This window comes from Cyanistes caeruleus, chromosome 14, assembly GCF_971803275.1.
Source record: "Cyanistes caeruleus chromosome 14, bCyaCae1.hap1.1, whole genome shotgun sequence".
Taxonomy (NCBI): Eukaryota; Metazoa; Chordata; class Aves; order Passeriformes; family Paridae; genus Cyanistes; species Cyanistes caeruleus.
The window spans coordinates 10,413,178-10,439,226 of record NC_141714.1 but is presented as its reverse complement, the minus strand read 5'-3'; the positions used below and the strand labels follow the sequence as shown (position 1 = coordinate 10,439,226).

The 26,049-nt window shown below is 40.7% G+C and overlaps 1 protein-coding gene across 8 annotated transcripts in view; it reads right to left on the bottom strand.

Annotated features, from left to right (window-relative positions):
* Window positions 1–26,049, bottom strand: part of TENM1 (teneurin transmembrane protein 1) — a 353,764-nt gene that overhangs the window by 25,489 nt on the left and 302,226 nt on the right. For all 8 annotated transcript variants that reach the window (XM_086850669.1, XM_086850668.1, XM_086850671.1 and 5 more), the window contains 3 exons: window positions 23,352–23,506; window positions 4,426–4,792; window positions 2,149–2,659 (listed from right to left, as the gene is read on the bottom strand). In XM_086850669.1, the coding sequence (XP_086706795.1) occupies window positions 2,149–2,659; window positions 4,426–4,792; window positions 23,352–23,506 (1,033 nt within the window). The remainder of the gene's footprint in view (window positions 1–2,148; window positions 2,660–4,425; window positions 4,793–23,351; window positions 23,507–26,049) is intronic.

Sequence of the window (26,049 nt, the reverse complement as noted above, 5' to 3'; positions counted from 1 at the left end):
GGTAAAAGACAACTAAAGCCATCACAGCCCTGTTCATGGCAGCAGGTGAGCAGCATCTCCTGAAAGCACAAATGTTCAGCACAGAGGCGCTTACAGCCCCCTGCCCCTCTGACTGGAGCAGATCAGGTGACATTCTGTGTTTCAGTCATTGAGGAATTTGTAATGTATCATGAAAATTACTTCAGATATTGGACTGAACATAAATATTAATGACATGATTTTATTTAATTGACATTATTTAATTTTGTTGCTGTTTTTGTAATGATAAAGTTGTAATTATGTTAATTTTCCTTGACTGATGTAAGCTGGCAGGAGTGTGTGGTCATGCAAAGCCTGGACAACTCAAAGCATTGGTGAGGACAGTGTTACCCAGCCTGCAGTTAAAGCTGGGGAAGTATGTAAAACTGTATAAGTTAGCAGAATTTCTTTGTGTTAACCATATACATCATATAAATCCTTCCAGGCACAGGTACTTCATGAATAGATCTGTACTAAATACAGTGGGAGGCACTTGTAAGCAGGTAAAGTCCTTTTAAAGAACTTTCAACACTTGAGCCATACTTTAAAAAGAGGAAAAAGCAATAGTTGTGTGAAATGGTTTATGCTCAATGTCAGTGGGACAGAGTAAGAATGTCAGGACTGAAAGGCACATGACTAAAAATACTCTGCTCTCCCATGCTCTAACAATCAAGGCCTTGCTACAAGGCCTGCTGTTCAGCATTTTAATAGACATGACTTGGAGCTACTCTAAAGGCTCTTTGAAAGTGTCATTGGTCCGTGGCCTGGACTGACACCATCATCAAGTGGGGATATAAATGGCTAACTCTGAGCACTGAAATTATTAAAAAGAACCATACATACATTTACAGTCAGTTCTGTTTATAAAAGGTGACTCTGATCAGTGTTTGAACAGCGCCAGGATAACAGTGACCTTTGTGTTGTTGCAAGAGAGTTTAAATTTCCATCAATAGATGTTTGATAATGATAACTGAATCAGGAAGATCCTGTATGCTTTTGTTTTCCCATGTATTGTAGAAAAGGCCCTCTCTAATGGCTTATACTTATGCCCACCCTATTAATTTAGTCTTTGGCAGAATAATAGAGAACAGGATGAAGAAACATCCTGCTGAATAAAAATCCACATACTAGGTAGCACTTTCTCTGCTTTTATCCTACTTTTGTTTGAAGAAATTGTAGTTCTAAAAACCTGTAATGACAGGGACACAACTACCTCTCCAGGTGACTCAGGCAGTAACTCCCTTCCTATCAATGTGTTTTTTGTTCCAATTTCACCTGGACCATATTTTCATTTTAATTCTGGACCATGAACTCCTACGTTCCACAGAAATCAGGCACTATTATCCTCCTTAAGGACTCTGAACTAGGAACATGATTTCCATCCAGCACTTATTGCATCCTCCAACAGGGACTATGACAATTAATTATGAATAATCAGAAATCCGGATACAACACACCTCTTTCTAAATCAAAAATGAACTTTCTCTTGGACCAGATTGGGATGTTCTGACTCCATCTTTTACTGTCTTGTCTTGCTTTTTGGAAGTTCTGTCACTGGTCTTGTTTATGAAGCCTTTCCTACTCCCCTTATATATAGGCTTTTGCTATAACATATCCTTTTGCTATTATTATATATCTTTACCTCTGCTGATAGTGACAAGCTCACTCTTGTCTTTGAATATTCCTTCCACTGAGATTCTCAATTTTCTTTGCAACACTCCCTTCTCTGATGAGTATGCTAATTTTCCCCTTCTTGCCCTCCTCAGGAATTTGCAAATTCCTGACTCATATCACAACTTCTCTGTACCACTTAAGTTACAAAAAAAAAAATCATATTTTCATTTAGAGAAACAGATTCACAACAAGAAAGAGCAAATGAAGTGTAATTTCAGGCAATTTCTGCTGTACTTAACAGGCACAGTGCACAGAGCATTTACATATGACAAGTTTAAGCACCTAAGAAACGACAGTGCTTTGTTTTAAAAGCCTGTGCAACAAAACTGCTTTTCCTGTCTCACACAGTGTTAGTAGGAGGGTTTCTTTTTAAATGACTAGAACTATCTAAAAAAAGTTTCAGTGCTCATTTAAAATAGGCTTCCTTGCACCAGGCATTTAATGGCATGGACTTACTCATACACAGTTGTCCATCCGTTTTCATCACTCTTGGTTGCTAAAAGCCCCGTGTTTCCAGGATATGTCATAAGGGCTAGGTTGTAGCCTTGGGCATACACCCTTTTCAGAACCCCATTGCTACTTATGGTGAGCCAGTAGACCTGGCCCCCCGGCACCACGACCCACAGGGGCAGCCCACTCGTGTCCCTGCGGATGTGAACCGAGTTCCCGTTGCTGCTGGTGATGGTGCCAACATCCCCCTCCCCACTGTAGGAGAAGTTGTAGATGTAGTCCCTGGTGATGAGGTTGAGCGTGTGCAGGTGGGTGCCGTTGATGGTGAACTGGTAGAGCTCCTGGTCAGCAGGTGAGGCGATCTCGTACAGGTTGGTGTCGCTGAGGTGAGCCTTGTTGCGGCTCACGGCGCGGATGCGCACGTTGCCCAGGTCTGCCACGTACAGCGTGTCATCGGGAGACACTGCTAGGGAAGAAGGTGCTTTCAGCTTTGCATTTTTGGCATATCCACCATCACCTGGAGGAGAAATGGTAATTTTAGCAATCTCTAATGTCCTTGTTTAAGCTGATCCCCTAAGCCTGACACACTGCTTCTCCTCAGTATCATTTACAGGTCAATAAAACAATATCCTCTTCCAACTAATTAAATCCCTATTATCCAAGGTTGGTACAATTCTAAATTCTCACTGAATTACAATTCTCACTGAAGACAAACAGGAATATAAATTATCTAATTCACAGCATTTTTGCTGAGTCCCAAACCCTGCTGTTAAGGAAAGCTTTAATGCAGAATTATGAAAGAAAAGACCATGATACCTGACATTTCATTCCCTACTTAAAGTCTGTTGGCATGTTGTTAAAGTAGAATTGTGTTGTAAACAAAAAGAAAATAAAACCCAGTAATTCAACTAAAATGACACTGAAAGAAAGATTAGTTTATAGTTATTAAAAACTCAACACTACAGGAAAACAAAATCAGAACAGTAGCCAAGAAGTGCCTTGAGAAACAATCCCTTTCAATATCTCTTGACAATTTACTTTGGTTACACTTGGTTTGTGTCATTTAAGGTTTCAAAAGGATTTTTGCATTATTGTGGGCTGTATGTGTCTATCAAAATGAGTTTACATGAGCAGAATTTTCTGTAACTAGCAAGAAAGCATATTAAACCTCACTCTTAGGGAAAACCACATTATTGTGTGTATTGCTCTCCTCCTGACTGAGACATGAAATTGCTGAAGTGTTTGGGCATGCTTCCTTGGAAATGGAAAAATCAGTGGATCTTTCTGCCAAGCTGACCCCACCTTTCACCAAACCAGGCTGGCACAAACATTAGATTTGCCACAGTTTTTTAACTTTTCAGCATGGAGAGTAGTTTTCCCCAGTAGGAATCCTGTCCAGAATTCTGTTCCTCACTGGTCTCCTGCAGCCACCACTAAAGCTGGCAACACTTGGCAATGCACAGGAGACTTTGATTATCATTACAATGCTGGGTTAGCAACCCACCTTCTCTGGAAGACCATTTGCATTTTTTCCTCTCCATTCTCGACATACTTAATGCTTTCTTGTCAGTAATTAACCTTTTACTTGAAATGAGAGGCTTAAGAATTATGATGACATTATTATGGAGCTGAATATGGTGGTTCCTAGAGATGTCAAGATGGCAACATACTGCACACCTCTGTATGGGAATGTTGCCCTTTGTCCCACTATGTTTTTATGAAATAAGAGAGCCACACTTTGTTTTGGTGCAGGCAGGGGAGAGTGGCTCTGCTGCTGAGAATGTCTAGAAGTGCACTGCAGGCCTGGCACTGGCTGTTCCAGTTTAAAACACACAAAGAAGAAGAAATTCCGCACACTATGTGTTTGCACCAGTTTTCTGGTGATGCAGCAAGACATGAGTGATGAGAAGGCATAAGCTGGTGTGTTGATATGAAGCCCCTGTGTTCCAGTAGCATTTAGGTACAATTTGGTACCATCTTCAACAGGGGCAAATGCAGCTGACACAGCAAGCCAGATTTGGAAGTAATTCTGAATAGTGTGTAATCACTGTATCAAAAGAGAAAAAGGTAGGACCATCCCGAAGTTCCTCCAGTGGAAACGGAAGATTTACATCTCAGAAGTCAATGGATTAAATTCACAAAGATCTGCTGATAAGGTTTTGGGCTTTCCAAGGAAACGGAATCACTGCTTGTCTCTCCTTCCCCTTGTTACTTTGCTAATCTGCAGCTTTATCAGAGCTTTATCAACACATAACAGACAGGAAATAACAAGCATCTCTTTACCTGAAAAACAATCACAATTAGGATCAATCTTGCAGTCACAATCTGATGGGGCTCCAGCAATAATAGAAATTTCACCGTTGGTTGTGACCTGCTGGATACGGTTGATTTTCCTTTCATCCGTCTCTGCGATGTAGAGGATTCCAGAGTGGGACACAGCAATGGCCCTGGCTGACTCCAGGGTGGAATGGATGGCCACCTTGCTCACCAGGAAGTGGTCAATGCCGGGCACCTGGCAGTGTATGGGGCGCCCTGCAATAATCCGCACACGCCTGTTCTCAGAGATCTGCAGGACAATGTTGTTGTCCAGGACATACAGTGAATTGTCCAGAGGGTTCACTGTGAGGTCTGTTGGCCACTCTAACCGCACCTGGAAAAAACATTAAGAGGAAGGCAGGGAGAAAAAAGGGAAAAAAGAATGATTAGGGCAGTATGGCAGTTTTATTCAACCATCTCTGATCGTATCATCAAGACATCTGGCAGATTCTCTCAGCACTGCTTCTCTAGTACCTTTAATTAGGTTTGGAACGAATTTCAACAAGCATACTCTTTTCTGAGGTCCCACTCCAGTGTGGAACAAAATTTGCTTCGAAAAGTAATTTAGCATCCTCTGAGAGGTATTTGCACAAGTCCATTAAAACGGGAACTTTATTATACCTACGCAGTCATGCAAATAAAAACACACACTTCATGTCATGCAACTTCAGCCAGAAAATTTTCTAGGTCTGAATGTTACTGTTCCAAGGTTGCAGTCAATGCTGGCAGAGTGGAAAACAGTGAGAGGTTGTCAATGTCATAACACTTTAATTGCCTGTTAGCACAAAAGGAAAATGACATACTGGAAGGGTAGGACACATTTTCACTATTTATTTACTAAGCAAGAGATGTTAGTAAGACTTACATGCCGCAAGAAATATAAGCTTAATACTTTGTAACAAAATAATACACCAATATATCATACTTTGTATGATAATGTAGCCAAGCATAATTATTTATAATGATTTTGCTTTGTGAATTCATTATTTCAGTCATGGATTAAGTAAATTCGTCATACTTAAGGGTAACTTCTTGCCTTTCTCCAGGCAGGTGAGAATGACAACCAAAGGAAGTTTCAAACCAAGCTGGAAGATGACCTCACTCATCTGATACCTTTTGCACTGTGATCCAGAGGAATCAAACATGCTTCAAATTAAAAGTGGGGCTGCCTGTCAACCCAAAAGGCAACCAGTACACACAGGCTGCTGATTACAGCATGTGTTGGCCAGGGCTTCAAACACCTTCCGCCGAGAAAGGCAGCGCAAGATTGCTGAACTGGGAAACAACAACAGAGCAGGCTGGTCCCTCTCCCCAGAGCATGGCCAGTGGAGGATTTGGATTCCAGGTCGTCTCTGGAAAGGTCAGAAAACAACTGAGCCCCTGAGACTGTGAGAAATCACATTTTTGTCTGTCTCAGGATGCTTTACTTGTTATCCTTCATGAAGAGTTGGCTGCATTTATCTGAGTGGAATTTTTCTGGTTTAAATATTTCAATCATCAGAAGACAATAATTACCAGCCTAAAATGTAAATGTTTTATATGCTTTATATGTCACAGAAGCTTTTACTATTTCACTTACTGATTTTGATGCTGTTTTTGCTCATTTTTCCACTATGCTAATTAAAAGCACTCTGAATGTAGAGACTGCTGATGCTAACACAATGCTCAGCACTGAGGAATACCATATGGTGGAGTGTGTGGCCATCACTAGCCACCTGCTTGCCTGGGGTCAGCTTGGCAGCCAGGCTGGAGGCCAAGTCTCTCCCTTTCTCAAGCAGCAGTATTTCATGAATAATCTCATTTCCAGAAGTGCACTGTTGGTTTGGTATCTGATGTTTTATTAATGTGAGGGCACTGCGGCTGCCGTGTCTCATCCTGCATGGTTACCACACAATTACGAAGGTTCACAGAGCAATCCAAATCCTCCTTGTGCCCAGTCCTTTTGACCAGAGAGATTCATAACTGGCATCAAGAGTAATGCTGTTGGGCTCAAGATTTCTTCTGAACCAGGTGGTTGAGTCCTTCCAAATGATGCTGAATGTGATGAGGCAGTTGGAAACAGATTCCTCTCATAACAGTGGTAATTTCTGTGCACGTGTGACTGCCTGGGTTCCACCCACTGCTCTGAGGCTGGTTTGCACACCACTCTTAGCTCTTGCTTCAGCTGAGAGTTCACTGGGACACCAAATAAAACTCTTCACTTAACTGGAATATCTCTACATGGCTTTCTCCAGTAAGCTTGGAAAAAAACGTATTTGCAATGCACCTTTTAATGCAGAATAATTGTTTTTTCTACCGAAGTAGATGGATTAATTTTAATGGCAATAGACACCTTCAACTTTAAGGGCCTCTACAGATGGCATTGCTGTAAAAATAATCTTTGATTAACTGTAACTAGATTATTCACAATTACAAATCTGGGACAAAACCATCTATTTTACCATAATGACCTTGCCTAGTACCTGCCATGTTTTGATAGCTGGTTTTCTCTTATGGATCAGCTACACTGCCTTTGCCCAGCAAATAATGTGAATTTCTCCCACTGTGAAGGTATTTCTGGTGTTCTGCAGATAAACAGGGACTAGTTTTGGCCTAAACAACTTTTTCTCTGGTTTATTTGAGGCTGTTTTGGTTTACTGAGATAGAAGAAACTCTTATGCAGCTGCACATTTCACTTGAAGCAATGTGCCTAAAGCTTAACAGCTGTTAACTGCAAGCATATTTGCTTTCATACTGCTCATATCTGTAAAATTAGCTGCAGTGAGGTAAAAATAAATAAAATTTTAGTTGGAAACATCCCAAGAATCTTTGTTTCTACACCAGAACTGCTACCCAGCTCTCTGCTCTGCAAAGCTAACTGAAGGTCATTCGTACAGGTTCTCTTCTGTGGTTTAAAGCAGTCATGGATGGTTTATCCATGGTTAAATTTCATCTGAAATATTAAAGGTAGGATACACCTGTCTGGAGACTGCAGCATAAAAACCAACTGCTGCACACTGCAAGCATATCCTGGTGAAATTGGAGGGGGAAAAATGGTGAAATAGGTAAATAGATAATGGTAAAATCAAACATACACAATAACACAAATCACTGAGCATTCCTAATCTGAACAAGAATTTTATAGATTTAGAAATAATCTGCACTGTTCTTGTTAGGATTAGCCTTCATGACATCTTAAACTGGTGTAAGATGCAACTGCTGCTGTCCCACTCCATCCCTTCTCCCAGTGCAGTCCCCAGTAGCAAGGCCAGCTTATGTGTTCCTACAGACAGCAGGTTCAGGACAGTTTGCTGGCAAAAAACTAATCACCTAAATCAGTTTAAGATGAAGTGTAACTGCACCCTCAGGTTCACTGTTACCTTGAAAAGTCACTGGTTGTTTACTTCTTGTTAAACCAAGCTGCCCTCTGGCAGTTCTGTGACCAAACCATCAGTTGTGCTTCATTCAAAGGCAATAAACATATTACAGAGAAGCACCTCGATTTTCATCTGACACCACTGTGTCAAAAATTTTTCAAGACAAAATTTTTCAAGACAAAACCTCAGTTAAGAGTTAGAATATTAAATCAGTTAATATATCTTTAAATTTGAAGCAGTACTTAAGAAGCCTGTGTAAAAAAGTCCTTTTCCAAATATGTATATGTTTTTGTAAGTCTTAATTGTGCCAATTCCACGCATTTTTTCTTATATTCAATGGGGATTTTTTTTTTGAGCAGTGACCAGAAATGGCATTGCTGATTATCCCATGATAAACAACCAGCCAGGGTTTGTTTACTCTTCACAGACTGAAATTTTCAGGTGACAATTCTGGTTTGGTTCATGGGAGAGTGAGTATATACAATGGAAATCACTGACAAAACAAGCGAACCCTTGAGCAATGAGACTTTTTGCATGTAAGTATTAATATGTCAGCTTTTCTGGGAATTCAACATTTAACTGTCAACATAAAGACTCCAGCTATATCTAATAATCCATCTTTGGTTTGAGAAGTGCAAAATTAACACTTACTGGTCTGGCTTTCTAATACATTTTTTCATGTGAAGTGTTCTGGAAAACACAAAGTGCACTAAGGTGGCCTTAGTTTAAATGAATTTTCATTGTGAGATCTCACTATGGGCTGCAACACAGGCTACAAAGGAATCTCTGCTCCACCACCTAGAGCATCTCCTCCTCCATCCTCATTGACTTGGCTGTCTGCAAAGCTGTTCCTCTCACATATTCTCACTCCTGTCTCTTGAGGAGATTTTTTCTCCTTCTTAGACACATTATCCCCGAGGTGTCACCACTGCTGCTAATGCCTTGGCCAGCATTGGGTCCATCTTGGTGCCAGGTGGCCTTGGATCCACTGGACATGAGGGCTTCTCACAGAAGCCATCCCTGCATCCCTCTGCTAACACAAACCTTGCCACACAAACCCACTCCATTTTCCCACAGCAAAGCTTAACAAATAAATTAGTAGTGTGAGTTTTTTTGCCCAATGGCACTGCTAGGAGAATCCACACATACACTTAACCATACGTGCCTGAGGAGGTACACACATCCATGGGTTAGTTTGTGAAGAACACTGCTTCACTTTTGGTTTTGAACATATGGATAAAACTTTCTGTACATTTTGCTTGACATTTGATGGCTGAGCCATTTTTGGTACTGTTTTAAACAAATCATATCCAACAATTTTTACTGTTCATATCAAACTAAGACAAGTAAAGAGCGAAAAATTTATTCTTGTCTGCAAATACCAGTTTCAAGAGCTTAACTGTTTGGTTGTGGGGGTAAATTTTACTGGGATAAGTTTCATTTATCATGGATTAAAAGAAGCTGCATAAATCCCTAGAAAGACTTCACCATTGCTTTGATTTCTTGCCATGCATTGCTTGTTTATTTTGATTCAATTTCATGTAGTAGCATGAAATTCATGCCAAATTTTTTCTGATAGTTCTGACTGATGGATTACTTCCTATCTGTGTTGCTCAGCTTCAAGCACTTCTGTTTATGCTGCCTCTGCCTTTCTTCAGCTCTAGGATATGCACTTGAAGACCTGCTCATGGCCTTTTCTGTATTTCTCTTTTCCTGCTAACTTCCATTTTTTAATCTCCTTTTTATTTATCCTAAGAGTCACAGAATATCCTGAGAGAGCAGAACCCGCATTTATCGAGTCCAGCTCCTTACCTTGCATAGCACAACCCCAAAAATCACACCACGTGCCCGAGGACATTATCCAAATGCTCCTTGAACTCTGTCAGACTTGGTGCTATGAACACTTCCCTGTTCCAGTGCCCAAATACCCTCTGGGGGAAGAACCTTTTCCTAATATCCAACCTAAGTCTCCCCTGACACAGATTTGTGCCATTCCCATGGGTCCTATTTATACTCCAGATGTTGTTTCCAGGCCAAACCCTTTTATTCACTATTTATTCTAAATAGAATTTTTCTCTCTTCCTGCCTAAACTCCTCTTTCTCCTTCCTCCTAGAAAAGAAGTGGCTCCAAGGAAGGACTCACACAGGTAGGCCATTAGAAGTGAGCTAGTAGTTCACAAGGCTGAAGGAGACTGGTTCTGCTTCCCTGAACTCTTCACAGGATGTCTCACTAAATATATTTCTCTCTATTTTTTTCCCGTTGACAATCACGTATATTTTTTCATCATTTTCTGTCAGTTTGCTCTCACTCTGGGCTCTTCCTTTTGTTGGCACTGACACTGCCAGCTCCTCATGTCAGCTTTGCTCCTTTTTTAATGGCACATGGCAACACAATTCAGGTCCTGTGGTTTGACACTGGGGAACCCTTCCCTATGGTGGGATTACAGCCTCAATCCATGCTGGAGGAGCCTTTGTGTCTCCTGCTTTCAACGCTTCATAGTAAAAAATCCAGAATTTTACAGTTCAGCTGTAGCAGTCCCTGGCCTAGACTTCACAAATGTTGCTCTCTGCACTCACTGGTCCCCAGTGAAAAACCCAAATAAATGAGTTTTACAGCCTAATGGCTGCTGTTTTCTACCCTGGGCTGGGAAAGCAGCTGGGGCACATTACAGACTCAGAGGTCTGAGGCCACCAGTTCTCCAGGATCTTGGCTTACAGAGTCTCCCAGCCAACCTGCTTTTGCTGTCAATTATTTCCAGCTGATGAGGGACCTCCTGCAGGAATAGGAAGGAAAGGCACTGCTTTAACAGTTTTCACTGCTTGTCTTTGCTTCACTTGCCACAAGACTTGCTGTGCTCTCATTTCCCAGCTCTCTTCTTCTGAAGTTATGAAGCAATAAAAAATAAAAAGAAATTATGAAACCATAATTTCTTGTTATTTTTTACTGCCTCACAACTTCAAAGACTGTATCTGGGGTCCAGTAAATCGACAGGAAAAGTTGATTCTATGGGGACGGTTTTCAAATCGTCTTTATTTAACAATAGAGGGAATATTATCCAGCGTCACATAAGCACACTGACTATGAAAATCAATGGGACTTAGATTGCTAAGCCATTTAAGTCTGTTTAAACATGGTACCCGTGGTTTACGCAGGCTATGAAAGAAACACTTTGTTAAGTGCCCAGAAGGAATTTATAAAGTATTTAGAACAGACTGGTACCTCTGAGAGGAGGAATCTTAGACTCCTCAATTAAAGTATCTCAAAATAGACCATGAATTTGAATCTAACCCAAACATGTCTCCAGCGCTGGAGTGGGAATAGATGTCCTCCAAACATGCTGCTGCAGGTAATTTGCACAGCCAAAAGGAGGGAATGGGACCAGGTGGAAATCTAGCTAATAACAGGACTGGCTCCGTTCTGCCTCACTTTGTAACTCACAGTTCCAGGTCCTGGGGCTTGTCAGACAAGATGGCCCAAAAGTGGGGTTGCATAAATCTTGAGTTTTGGCTTCATCTCTCTGTTTTGGACTCAGAAATTCTGGATAGAGAAAGCCAGTGTGCTGCCAATGCAGATAAGGTGAAAGGAGTATCTGGAAAAGCTTTAATTGAGACAGTAATTAAGAGCTGTTTGAGAACAGTGAGGGGCTGGAGCTAGCATGCTATTGTGTCTTTTGTTTCCAATAACTGCTGAGGTTCCTAAAAGCCTGAATCATCTGGCCTGAAAACTAAGAGGATGAAAGGATACATAAAATGAAATTTCCAAAACTGAAAAAGGCAACCCCCCTGCCTTTCAGCAACACCAGCCACTGTGAACATATCTATCACCCAAATACTCAGACTCTTCCCTGAATTCTGAGTCAAGCTCAAAATGAAAATTTAAATTAAATTATTGAATTGAGAACTTCCTGCAGATTTGTGCCCAGGAAACTGCCTGCCTCTGCAGGATCTTGACCTCTGACAACAGCTCTGCTCCTCAGGGCAGTTACTTTAACTCCAGGGATGGGCAGAAAGTGGGACAGGGGGACACGAAGGACGAGGAGCTGCTGCTAGGAGGTTTCCAGTTGAGATGTGGATGCCAAAACTGCTCCTCAGCCAGATCAGGGCTGTGAAACACATTCATACAAGGATCAGAACAAATGCCAACTCCACAGCTTTCACAAGAATATACAAATTCACTTCTGTGGTTTAAGCTTTCCCTTAAGAGTTAAACTCGCAAATACAACTTCTGCAAGGGAAAGAAAATAGGATGGGAAAAATAGCTATCCTGCAATTCATGCTTATGGCAGGGCATCTTCTATGGCAAATCCCTACAATGTTATGCAATTCAGTAGTAATAGCTTTTTAAAATCCATTGTACGAGTGAACTAATGCTTTACCTGAATTGCAGCAGAAAGTTAAAGCAAAACAGCTACAGAAAAGTTTCATGATTATCTTTAAATTATACACTTTTCTCCTTATAGGCTTAAAAATGGTAGGCAGAAAAAGCAACAGAAGTAATTTGAGTTCTTACTTACAGAAATTAGCACCAAGATCAATTGTTATCACAAGATAATTTTCTGCAACTAATCTTTCACAAGTATTTGCACAATAGCTCTTTCAACAGAGGAAGACGAATGCAAACAAACTAGCTGTGGTGCTGAATGGAAAGCAAACACATACTGCTGTAAGACTTCAAACAGCTAACAGAAAAAAACTAGGCACCTTGCATTTTGCAGAACAAACAAGACAACAGCATTCTGTGCAGCTACTCTTCTGTGTAAGCATTTATGTTGATTAAATATAAGAAAATGTAGTGGAGAACGTTTGATTCTAGTCTGAGACTGTAAGCAGGCACTCTGCTTTAAATTTCTGTCAGTTCAGAGCTTTGGTTACTGCTGTGATGTATATTTGGATATGCATTGTCAGACTGTGCCAGAACAGCTTACAAGAATAATGTTTAGGACTAAAGTTTTTTTTAAGCAAAATTCAATAATTGCTACTTGACTCAATAACAGATCTCAAGCCTGTGATGGATAAACTTGGATGTAGAAGGTGAGGCGTTCTCTTTCCTTGCCTTCCAAAAAGACTCTAGGAAACAGATTTTAAAAATGCACCTGAAATAAGTTTTGCAATAGGTTCCTATTCAGATCAATAAATAGTTTTTGATTTTCAGCAGCTGAGTTCTAAATCTAGAAAGGCATAGAATGGCTTCAGGCCTAGAATGGCTCAAAGGGCTCCACAGAAATCCTAAGCAGACTCTAAGAAAAAGCTCTAAAAGGCTTCCAAACTATCCCAGGAAAAAGATCCAGTGGGTCCCTAGCCATGCTCCAGAAGCCATGGATTCCCCTGGTCCATAAGCTGTAGGTCTAGAAAGACCCCATACCTTAAAAAGTCCTAGATGACTTCAGAACGACCCTTGACATTTCTAGTGAGGTCCTAAAACCTGAATCTCAGGCTTCTAGCAGCTTCTAGATCCAGAAAGCTAAAGGAATCCCTAGCAAGTACTAGGTCCAGAAATGTCCTTTTAAAATCTCTTTCTTATTCCTTCAAGCCAAATACAAAAAAAATTAAGCAAATAGCATAAATCTTTTTGGCTGTCTGAAAGCACACAAAATAATTTCACAATGAAATTAGTTCCTTAGGACTAGACTACTTATACAAATTTCAACCATTTGAACTCTTCTGGTTCTCTAAATTTTTGGCACAACTTTCATGAACACTCCAACAGACTTATAGCTAATGATAGCAATAGCAAAAATCACATTGGTTTTATTGTCACTGTTGATATGGACAAAGAATTTTAATTCTGAATTGGCAAGAAAAAAGAAATAAAAAAGAAATACATATGGATGGAGGACCTAAAGGGTTTTCATCATATCATGACTTTTCCTGGTTCTCACCAGAGACAACTACACACTGTTCAGTTTCCCATTTTGCTTTAAGCAGTTGATTGAATGGCTATTGAGTGATGTTCAGACTTTTATGATTTCCTGCAATGTGACCTACATTACTAAACTTCATAAATTTATTCTCTAAGGCAATGTATCATTTTGCAGGCTGTACTCATCCCAAAGGAAGCTATCAGCAGGAGATGAGGCCCAGTTTGTAAAAGCTGAATGTCCTTCAGACATTTTTAACTAATTTGTTTGTAAATGTGTTATTGTCAGAGTAACATACTGTATAAAATGGTGCTCTCTATCATTCTGTTTGCAGCTCTCCGTGACCTGAAGCCCATAATGCACAACTTTAAGCACACCCTCTGTGTGTCATACAATAAATGGGTAGAACCCATTTCTGTCCTGATATTTGTATTTTTTTCCTCCACTGACACAGTGTCTTTTCATTATTTTTTCCCTTGGCACAGCCACTGGTAGAAAAGATGCTGCAGCAAACACGGTATTATGGAGAGATGAAATCAGGCATTCTTAGCTGCCACTGCCCAGGCCGCAGCTCCTGCCACAACACCTACTCTGACCAAGCCAAAGCAAGAATTGCTATCCCTGCAGTGTGTGACATCTCTGCAGGACAGACCACCTCTGGTGTCTGCTGCCCTCAAACCTGCCCTGCACTCAAACTCCAGACTTGTGACAACCCATTTGGTTGTCACTCTCCTGGCCCCCTCCTTAAAAACCAGCTGTGCAACATTTCCAAATGGCCAAACCAGAATACAGTGCACAATCTGAAAGGTTTGAAACAGAGGCAGTAAGGACAGCTCCACACAGAGCTCAGTTATTGTTGTTATTCACTTCATAACACAAAAAACTGGTTACATCTGTGGGAGGTCCTTTAGCCCATAAATATGTGAAGGGCTGCTTGGTGAGAGGAGGAAAGCAACATGCACACAGTTCCAGCCCTGAAAATTTTGAAAAACATGGCTTAAGTAGGAACTACCTCCATCAAAATATCTGTCCTGGGGTGACTTTATGATGCTTGTATCCCCAGTCACCTGGCTTATGTTACATAATAAGTTTTGCACTTTTAAGACTGGCTCTGAGAGTGAAGCAGGGGAAGAAGAAGCCACAGTTTGTGTTGAGAAAGAGCACTCACTGCCCTGCATCCTGCTCCTGGACTGTGTTGTCTGCAGAACCAACAGACAGTGGGACAGACCTCTCCTTTGCTTTTAGTTAGTTTTTAGCTAGCTGAGGTAGAGGAGTTCCCTGGACCTTTTTTTTCGTTTTTCTTTTATTTTTTCCTTGGAACTGTTCAAACCTGCTCTGGACTGAAAACACCCAGCCAAACCCCGGGAGCTCAGGCCTGTGGCACACCGGGGCCTGGGCCTCGGCACTTTCCGGCACCAGAGGGACTGATAAGAACCTGAGCAGACTGAGTTGCATCACATGAAAAGGACTTTTTCCTGGATTTGCCACTGCATTGAACAGTGAGAGGTTTTATTGTTTAATATTATTAAATTTCTGTTAATAAACAGTTTTTTTCCACCTCTCTCCAAGGAAATCTCCTTTCCTGAACCAGCTGAGGGGGAGGGGCCACTTGGATTCACTTTCTGAGGAAAAACTTCCCCATTTGGAGGTTCTTTCCCAAATTTGCCCTAAACCAGGAAAACAGCTGTTTCTTAAACACAGGCAAACCTTGCGGGTGGATGTGGATGAACCACTGGATTAAAACAAAAGGAGGGACATTGCCTGCTTGGCTTGGCTCTGCATGTTCCCTTCAACACCCACATTCTCTTCTCAGCAGAATGACCTTGGGCTTGGAGATCAGGATAGCAGTGACCAGCAGTGACCAGCTTTCACTATCTGATTCCTTATGGTAGCTCTGCAGTGTATGGAGAAACCACATACAGCACATATGTACACTCAGTTCTATATGCATATATAGATAATGGATTAGGTATCAATATCTCCTTCATGCTTACATTTTGTCCATTATGTCTCTGCAACAGATGAGAAAAGACAGATGTAGTAACCAATATATCTCAACACATTGCAGACTCCCACCAGTCTGGCAAAGCTGTACTGAACATTTTCCACAGTGCAATACAAAATTGCCTCTGCCAAAAATAACTGATCTACTTGACTCCTTTGTACTGAAACCATATTTAGATAAGAGAGATAATCAAAGGCTACTTGCACATATGGAATAAAAGGTGGAACATTGAGAGAAGTTTGTTGCTCATGAAAGACTGGAGAGCCCAAAACAAGAGAGGCTTCTCATCTGGGAACCCATTCCGCAGATGGCTATGAGAGGGTCAGGAGTTTGTGGAGCTGGGAAGTGTGCCACAGGTGGTGGGTGAGCTAGAGGAAGTCTGGGGGTGGCCAGGCAGCTTGGATGAGTTGGAATTGGTGGGTTGTTATGTGCAAGGGATTTGTGTATGTGCAGGCAGCGTTTGGTGAGTGTGGAGGCTCTGATTGGAAGGATGCATCTGAGAGCACTCAGGGACTCAGGGCTGAGCTGCTCCCTTCTCCCCAGCCATCCAATTGTTACAGCAGATTCTTCCTTCTTGCAGCTACTTATTAGAAACAAATTTTTGAAAAAATAATTAAAACCTGTCTCTGTGTAGAAGGAAGTAAGAGGGAAGTCATGAGCAGAGGTCTCCTTCACTTCCCCACCAAGTGTCTAAAACTGCCTCAACAATCAAAGGAAAGGATGCAATCGATGGAAGTTCATTAAAACGTACGTAGTGTTTTACTCAGTTGTAATGGATTATTTATGGGAGATAATTGAAATAAATTGCTTTTTTGCAGGTGCCCAATACAAACAGAATACTTGGGCTTTAAAGGAGAATTTGCAGTGTGACTTCATCGGATGCTATCTTGCGTCTATGACTAATATTTCAAATTCAGTGATAGAAGAATTTGATTGGAATATAAATTAGTTCTGATGAAACCAGCCTACTTTCTGCTTGGTATTCAAAAAATCACATTATACACCTGCAAGTTTGATTTATGAGCTCTCAGACTTTTTTTCACCTGAGGTCCTAATCCTATGAGCCTCTTTTCTCTCAGCTTCTATTGAAGATTAGCTGATCCTGTACCCCTGGGAAAAGATTATTTGCCCTTATACCTGAAGATCCTTTTTAAAAAAGACTTTTGGCTTGGTTTTGCTTCGAAGTATGGATGCTAATGACTGCTTGCTCCTGCATATGCTATTATGGCTGGAATGATTTTGTATAGACTTATGGTTTCCAAAGAATAACAATTAATTGGAAGGATGCCTCATTTTTGAAAAGGTTTGAAAATGCCTCAGTGAAGACCTGTTCTGGTCCATTTCTCAGAAGCACATACTTTGTTGTGAGATACAGTTGCTCCTTGCTACACACTCGCCTCTCACCCACTACCCTTTCAATTAAGCTTGGCAAAGCCCTGGTTCCACTGAAGTCAGTGGCAAAACAGTTGCTGACTTTTCTGGGGCCACGACTTCCACTCTAGTTATCTTTTCTGGTACTCCAGCAAAGCCAGAGAAGAAAGAACATGAAATTAAGCAGTAGTGAAAAAAGAACCAGAGAACAAGATGACTGTTTTGGAAAAAAAATAACAGCTTTTGTGGGCTCCTTCATCCAGCAAGACCCAGGGAAAAAAATTATTATTTTCTAAAAGAAAAAAGCTCTGGAAGTCTTCTATAAAGGAAGACCACAAATAAAATAAAAGATTCTATGAATTGTTACTTCTGCTTTGTATGCTTTTGTTCAGAAATTTTAAATATTTATGCTGCATTAACTGCTCACAGCTAGAAGAATGTAATAAAAGACACAGGTAGAGGACTGAAAGGAAAGGAAGAGCAGGAGTAGTTCTGCAATACTTTGCTACAGTGAAAACAAAGTTATCCCTTTCTGATGGCACAATTAGAATATTGTACACCTCGTGTTAAAATATGCCTTTTCTTTCTGCTTTTACAAGAATGCAGTTCATTATGTCAGGTACGTAGAGAAACATCTAAAAGAATAGTGTGTGTTCTGACCTACAATACTAATTAATTAATCAGCCCCATGTAATCTTGCAGTTGCTCTGCAATATTCTACTCTCAACCTGTCTTAAAAGCACTTCAGCCTAGAATCAATTTGGTTTTGTGCTGGCAGCTCGCTGCCCCTGTTCTCACCCGGTCATCAGATCATATTTTTGCTTTTCACGTTTTTCTTTCCTTCCTCCAAATGTACCCAGTGAAAGTTCTGTTCAGGTTGTGCTTGCTCCAATGAGCAGACCCTCACTGCTGCTTTCAAGCGAGGTCACCATGTCCTGGGAGCTTTTTGTTCTGCTCAAAAGGCTTCCATAATGCCACTGAAGCATATTGTGCCTGTGCAGATGCTGCTGGGGAGTGCCTGCAGCACTTGTGACTGTGGGAGCAATGTCAGCGTTTGCATTTTGGAGATATATAATACATTTTCAAGCAATTCTGCTCATCTTCACTTCTGCTTCCCAGCAGTCTGTCCTTTACCATTTCAAGTAGGTCATTAACAGCATTACTTATTATCCTCTCCCCTCTTTTCCATCATTCAAAGCAGGCTGTCCAGGACACAACATTCCTGCCATGCATGGCCTTTAAACCCTGATCTAGGAATCTGCCTTTTAATTTGACCTGTGCAAGAAAATTGCCTACATAAGTAACACTGTCACATTTTTATAAGGGAGCAAAACATTTTGCAGTGTCACTGAAGTTTATGTGAGGCAACACAATATAGATGGTTCCCTCACATGGAGAACTGCTGAACAAAGGCTGATGAAGTGCAAATGTCAAGAAAAAGTCTTCAAACCAGACCTTTCATTTTGGAACACGGCAGTGACAGTTATTAACACCATCAATCAGGTCAGAGCTATTGCTTTGGCACAGACTCATGCCTAGTGGGACTGACATAAGTACAAAAAGAAGGCCATGGTTACAGGCGAAGAAAAAGCTCTTGGGATTCATTTTCTGTTGACTTGCAAATGTTTGGTCTCTGTATTTGCAGTGACTGTGCTCGAGATTGGTTTAAACAGCTCCCAAATAATACCTGCAGCCACTCACACAGATATAAATGACTTGTGGTTTGGAGCAGTGGAAATTCAGCCCACATATTTCTCATGGGAGGAAAGATACAGGATGAAATTGCAAGATGGTAGAAATATCTGCTAATTCTCTCCTCAGCTTTCACTGTAGCAATGGAAGCAGAACAGCAAAGCTTATCACTCAAGATGAGCTGTAGTGTTTTTACTTTCACACAAAAACTCCCACAACGTCAATATAACTTGCAAGAACACTGGATCTGATGAAGTCTGGTTTCCTAAGGACTTCTGTCGCATGGCTGACTGACTTCAGAGTTTAATAAGATCCAAGCGCAAAATGAAGATTTCCTGTGAATGGGGCATTTATTACATCCTGAGTAGAATCTCTGGAGTTTAATAAAAGAAAGCTTATGCTGCAATATTTCCTTTTGAAAGGGGACTTTAGGTTTCTGTTCTCCAACTGGATTAATATTTTTTATGGAACATGTAGGAATTTAATTGCTGAAGGCAGGTGTTTCTCTACAAATTTGTTTGAAATTGGCCCAAGCTTTTAATTTACTGTGAGGAGAAGAATACTGACAGGCAGACAGACAGACATATACCCACACAATATGTTCTCATCTACTACCACTAACAAAACTAAAAAATGTCAGTGCACCTTAGGGATGTGCAAACACAAAAAGAGTGTGTACATGTGAGATAAAAAGCAATGTAGAGAGGACTCTGGTCTAGAGGAGGATCCGGCCCAAAGCCATCAGGCAGTGAAACAGAATGATGATCCCATCTCTTTTTTTTCTCTCTCCAACTCCAGCCCCTTCCCTTGGCACTCTTGCTGTGGCTCATGACCATGTAGGTGTCTGCTGAGGTCCTGGCATCAATAGTGAGTGTTGAGCACATATACACAGATTTTCACATGCATAGCTCTGAAGAGCCATTTTCTTTAGATTTGCTCTATCTATTAACTAATTGAGGAACACTGAAGTGATCTGTGCAGAGAAGAAAAGTTATCCAAATTCTGAACAGGCTGAAACAGTACTGAGAATGCTGGTGTACCATATTAACACTTTAACTGAGTATCCCTTTCCTTCTAAATTCAGATTAAAATTCCCCCAGTAAAGTATAAGATCAAAGTAATTAGTCAGAGCATGTTCGTTTATTTGCCACAACATATAATCTTTTCAGCCCCATCTGTCCTTTCCTCCCCTGATTATGAGTGCAGAATATTATGCTTAAGAAGGGGAAGGCGGTAAATAATAAACACGTAACAATTACCAAGAACAATACCATGAAAACTGATATTGGAACAAATTATTAAACCCCTTCATAATCAACTAATTTATTAAAGTGAATGTCCTAAAGTCAAAGCTTGTCATTTATTGTGGTGTTTGCAATGGACAGTTGCTCCACATATTTATTCCAAGAGTACATTTTTATACTTCAGTTAATTAAGAAATACTGATTTTGGGCAAGTTGTTGATTTTACTGTCAGAACAAATTTAGCTTTGAGAAATGATTTTATTAACCTATTTCATAAGTCTCTCTAAATATACAATTTGTGAGCAACCCACATTCTCTTGATTTAAATGCCATTTGTAACTTCGCCAAAAACTAATTTAAATGGAGATGGGCCAAATTCATTTTTCATTCATGTTTATGCCATTCTGGAATAAACTCAGCAGTCTTGCAAGGATATACCCTTGTTTCTATGTGAAAATATCTTTCCATTATTTTCATGTTATAATTCCAGATTAACATGCTTGACTTCAAGGGGATGTGATTATTTCATAGGCTTTTCTGGTTATCAGGAACAATTCTGGAAGAAGATGACTGAGAAAATTTGATACTTTTCAGAATATGTATTCTTGGTATTTATTTCATGCCTACGATTTACTGTGTATGTGAAATATCTCAAAAGGTGTGGACTTTGTGAAATATTTCAGTAAAGGGGTTTACTTAAACCCCCTCAAAACAAATCCTCCAAACAAGAAATGCTTCCAAAGGCTTTAGGTTGCATAGTGTCCACATTGAGACTTCACTTACCAGTGAAAAATATACAGAGAATTATATAGTATTGCTACCCTTAGAAAATGAGACTGGCGACTTTTTAGAGACATGTTTATATGCTGTAATTTATTATGTTTTTTAGAATATTTACTGTCATGCATTCACAATTTAATTGAAGATTATCTCAGTTTATGGGTAAGACCATGTCTTAGTTTCACAGAACACTGACAAAAATGAAAAAATTTAAGAAATGTGCAGCCATATTTTCCTGTAGATGCTGCAGTATGGAAACACCTGAAGTGTTCATGGAAAAAAGAATTCCTGCTTCTATGAAAAGAAGACCATACCCCATAAGTATGAAGAATGATTTGCTCTGTGACATCTTTCTTACCTATGACTTTGCAGAAGCCCATCCTCCATGGCATTGAAACTATGTTGTAGGGTGAGGTATGTGAAACTTGTTTCTGGCAAGTAGCTAACCTATGAAGAACTAAGATTTTAGGGCTATTTAAATCTACTTTACAAATTTAGCACATTTGATTTCAGCCCAAAATGTTCACTTTTCAAATTTAGTTTTAATTTAATAAATAAATACTTTTATTTCTAAATTTGTCAGACCCCCTGCTGATACTTATTTGCAAACGGATAGTCGCATTTTTCAAAAGGAAATGAAAACTATTAAAACTCCCTATTTGAGATTTAGTGAGACATTTTCTTACTGAGAAAAATCAGCAAAAATTTGAACACAAATACACAGCACATATTACATTAGGCAAATAAAGCAATTATTTCTACAGCCTGAGAGCGCAGATCCAGAAGGAGAAGGCAGGGAGCAGACGCTGCACCTGGCACCCTTCCATGACCTCAGAGATACCTAATCTGGTTATGGGTGCCCCAGGCAGTTGTTAGATGTATCCAAGAAGCAAGTGAATGTGCTGCAGGCAGCTGTGGGTTCCATGAAGCACCGCTCCTGCCAGCTGGTGGGCAGCAGTGGAGTGGGAATGCTGCTGGCTGTCAGCTGCTGCTCAGCACCTGCATGACTGGCTGGCCTCAAGGCAAGGGGCCAGAGCAAGAGACAAAGTACCCAGAAGCTCTATAATCTTAAAACAATTGCCAGGCTAATTTAAGTTTGGGTTTAGCACAACTAAGCCAGTTGACCCTGCTCCACTTTATATGGCATACACATCAGCTGGATCTGAGAGAGTACAAAGGCCTGTCTGTCTTAGAACTGGGAACAGGCAGGCTGAGGTTCTCCTCCCTGCATTTGCAAACACAGAGGGTCCACTGAAACACTAAACACACAAGATCAAATCATTTCAACATGAGGAAGAAGTTCTTTAAGTTGAGCGTGGCAGAACACTGGAACAGCTGCCCAGGGAGGTCATGGAGTCTCCACCTCTGGAGACACCCAAACCCTCTGGGTGCATTCCTGCGTCACCTGCCCCAGGTGACCCTGCCTTGGCAGGGGGATTGGATTGGGTGATCTCCAGAGGGCCCCTCCAGCTGTAAGAATGCTGTGATTCGATAACATGTGAAACGGAACACAGACACTTTTCCTGTTCTAATTCTAGTAATAAAATCTCTGAGAGCTTCTACAACAGCAGCATTAGATCCCTTCATTTGACCTGTGATATTTGATAAGAACTAACCAAAACATTGACCCCATGTTCTTCAGGTATGTGAATGCAAGACCATAGTCATTTCCTATTACTTAAAATCTACTTAGAAACAAGCAACAAGCTCTTACCATTGTTATGCATTGTATTTTAACTATGATTCTCCAGTTGCAAAGGACATAGGAAAGGGTAGGGAGAAAATGAAATGCAAAATTAACCTGATCCTGGTTATTAGCTGCCACAGTCCATTATAGTTTAGTATATCATTTGACTGCCTCACGATTTTTTCAAGTACAGCTTCTCCCCTGTTTTGAAGCTGATTAATTCAATTATTTCTTGGCAAAGGCCAAGTCCTTCCTTGTGCTGTCTGTAGGTGTGTGGCTCACTGACTATTCAAGAGTACCATTTGTGTTTCTCCATGATTATCCATATTTCTTTTTCAGCATAAACTAGAGATGTGGTAAGTTCTTTTATTCTTATTTTACTATTCCTATTTCATTGCTCTTGACATAAGAACTGGAAAGCATTTTGAGAAACTGAAATGCAATAGTTTCATCACAATATTGCTGTTCTGTAATCACTTACTCTAATGCTCCTCCATGACTCGGAACAGATTTAGATCTAAACAAAATACCTGGTTTTTTCCATTTTCTAGTTCAAGAAAATAAGTCTGAATTCTGGACTAAAGGAAAGCACTTTAAACTTCTAATTACCTTCTTAGAAGATCTATCTCAGAGTAGCAAGCAACTTTTTAAAGAAGTTTGTATTCTTTGTATAAGACCCTCTATACATTCACAGGCCATCTCCTGGGAAAAAAATCATGTGTGATTTTACATTTATACACCTTAAAATAATCATGTGAGTGAAGAACTACTCCATACTGTGCCATTCAGAATTATATGACTCATCCAGTATACTCAATATATAATCTTGGTACAAGAAGGTAAGCAATCTGTCTCAACAATATGTATCAAAGTGACAACACATAAAAACGAGGTGTCTACCTGAGTGATGTCCATCCCAGAGTCACAGCTCAATGGCTGGGTTGATGTGAGGCCATTTGAACCTATTATTGTTGTGATCACACCGTTCTCATCAATTTTCCGTATCATTGTACCATCAACAAAGTAAATAAATCCGTGCTTATCTACAGTGATACCTGGAAGAAGGGTAAGGGTAAAAAGAGTGTTAGTACTGGCATTATCTTGATTAAAAAGTATGAGTTTAAAATATTTCCTCTCTTAGACTATGAGAATCTGCTGATTTAAAAAAGTATGACATTATTTCCCCCACCCATTACTATTTGAGGCTTATACAAACTGTGTAAGGAAAGTTCATACCTATCTATCAGATTTGCTTAGACTTAAAGAGAAAAAGGGAAGATGGGAGGATGAAACAAAACAAAGCAGCAAAGGCTTTGCTTTTAATATAATTTTACATACTTAGAACAAGGCTCTTCAATAACTTCACATCTACCACAAAGTGAGCAATATTAGCTTTTCTAAAAACTTATCTTACAGTTGATTTTTCTTCATTTTCATTTCACTTTCTTCATTCTTATGCAGAGACAATTTTTTAATTGCTATACACTCTGAATGATGAGAGTGTCTGAGCAAGGAAGAAGTATCCACAGAAGGCCAAAGAGACCTATTCTGATAGGGGCTGTACATACAAATGGTGCAGATCAGGCTCTGCTCAGCAGGCAGAAGGAGCAGCTGTGCTGCAGTATGTATCACAGGGCAGTGCTGCCCAAAATGATGGTCCTGCACTGGAACCAGGCTCATGACAGCTGTGGTCACCAGCAGGAGATGGGGCAGTTCTCCTACTCCTGGATCTGCAACAGCTCCTGCAGCACTGCACTGCACTTGAGGGATGGAAATCAAAAGCCAGGGCTGTGCACAGGAAAGGTCATGGTCCTCTGTATTTTAGTGGGGAAACGGAGGAATGGAAGGTTTACTGTCTCCCACAAGCAGCTTACACCACAACTCATGCCCAGCTTTGTTCTGCCCTAGTCTAACAGCTCCCCTGCAGTTCTTCCTGCATTCAATTTGAACTGTAAGATCTTATTTCCCTCAAATATTGAAAATATAACTAGAAGAGCACTTCTATTCATGTTAGACTTGTGAAATCCTTTCTACCAAAACCGCTCAATTTCTTGCTTTGAACTACTTCATAATTTCCCACTTAAAGTTGCATAACTTTGCAATTATAGCAGCTGCTGTGCACAGCCAAGCTATTTTAATAATGAATTTATGTTCTGCTACACAGAAATGAAAGGCAGAGGACTCGAACAGAAGGTCTGGACAGTGGCTTATATGGGTCTTCATTTTTGTCCCCTGCATTTAGCACAACTGAAGGCTGTATGTACTGTAAGTCTACAAAACACTTGTCTGCAGGCCAGTTTAGGATCCCACACAGCAATTCCACATGCCATTAAAATAGAAAAATAGCCTAAAACTAAATTTCCTCAGCTTCCAACCCCAGCTCCTTATATTTAAGGTTTTTTTGTTTAATATATAGTAGCAGTTACAGCTGGAGGAAAGAGATTAAGCAGTCTGGGGGGCAGAGGCAGGACGTGGAAACCCTGATGGAAGACATGCATCTCCCATGGGGCTGGGAAGAAAGGAGGATGGGCTCCCCAAACCCTAAACATATCTTTACTTGGCAGCTGGAAATGCCTGGGGATTGAGTTTGAGTTGCATACATAACGGAGTGTAATATGCTTTCTCCTGCAGTGTTAACACCAGGGGCAGGCTCCCAAGGCAAACTGCCCATGACTGCTTCTGAGGTACCTCTTCACCACAGGTGATGCTCAGGCACCTTGCAAAGGTCTGAGGGTATGATTACAAAGTTCTAAGGGTATCATCACATAAAAAAATCCAAGAGCCACAGCAGTTAACTTTAGTGTGCAACACTCCCTACTGCATCCAGCTCTCCGGTTATCAGCACAGTGTTGGGAGTTGAAACTAATTCTTTAAATTGCCAATGCAGTGTATCCATCTGGCTGTGAACTGCCCTTAGAGGAGGGTACTCACCATCCTGTCAACTCCTCTACTCAGGACAAAAAGTGCCCATGGACTGCTAAGTGCCCAAGGTACAGGGCTAGGTTACATCTCCTCATAATGTGAGGTGCCTGAAAGTTCTGCAGGACAGATGTCACTTGGGGAACTGAAATAATCTAGTGAGGGCTGGATGGGTCAGCTGGGAAAAATTGTGAGGTTATAAAAAGGCTAAAGGAGGAGCAGACAGTCTCAGAGCCTGACTCCCTGCCTGCAAGCTCATAAATCGTGACTCCTTGGTACTTTTAGAGGATCTTCAGTCTTTATTTAGAAAGTAACTGTGTTTTTGGAAACTCCAGAATGACTGTTAAGCTCCTGGCTGTCATCTGCTCCTAACAAGTCCAAACCCAAAAGGCTGAAGGTGAGCTGAGGTAAAGAGCGAGTCTGAGGAGCCAAGAGGTTTGTTTTGGTGTCAGGGGTGACTTGTGTGCTCCAGTTTTGGGAAGGGATGGTCCACTGTACCTCTATCTCACTGATACTGCATCATGTAGCGATATTAGATGGGATCTGATTTGCTTTCCAGTGTGGTTCACACGTGGAAATGAGAAACCTGATGTGTGTGGGAAGGGCAGCACATGGGCTGTGCCTGAGCCTGCCTTTGCAGAGGGGAGGTGCTGCATGGTAAGCGAGGAGCTTTGTTTCT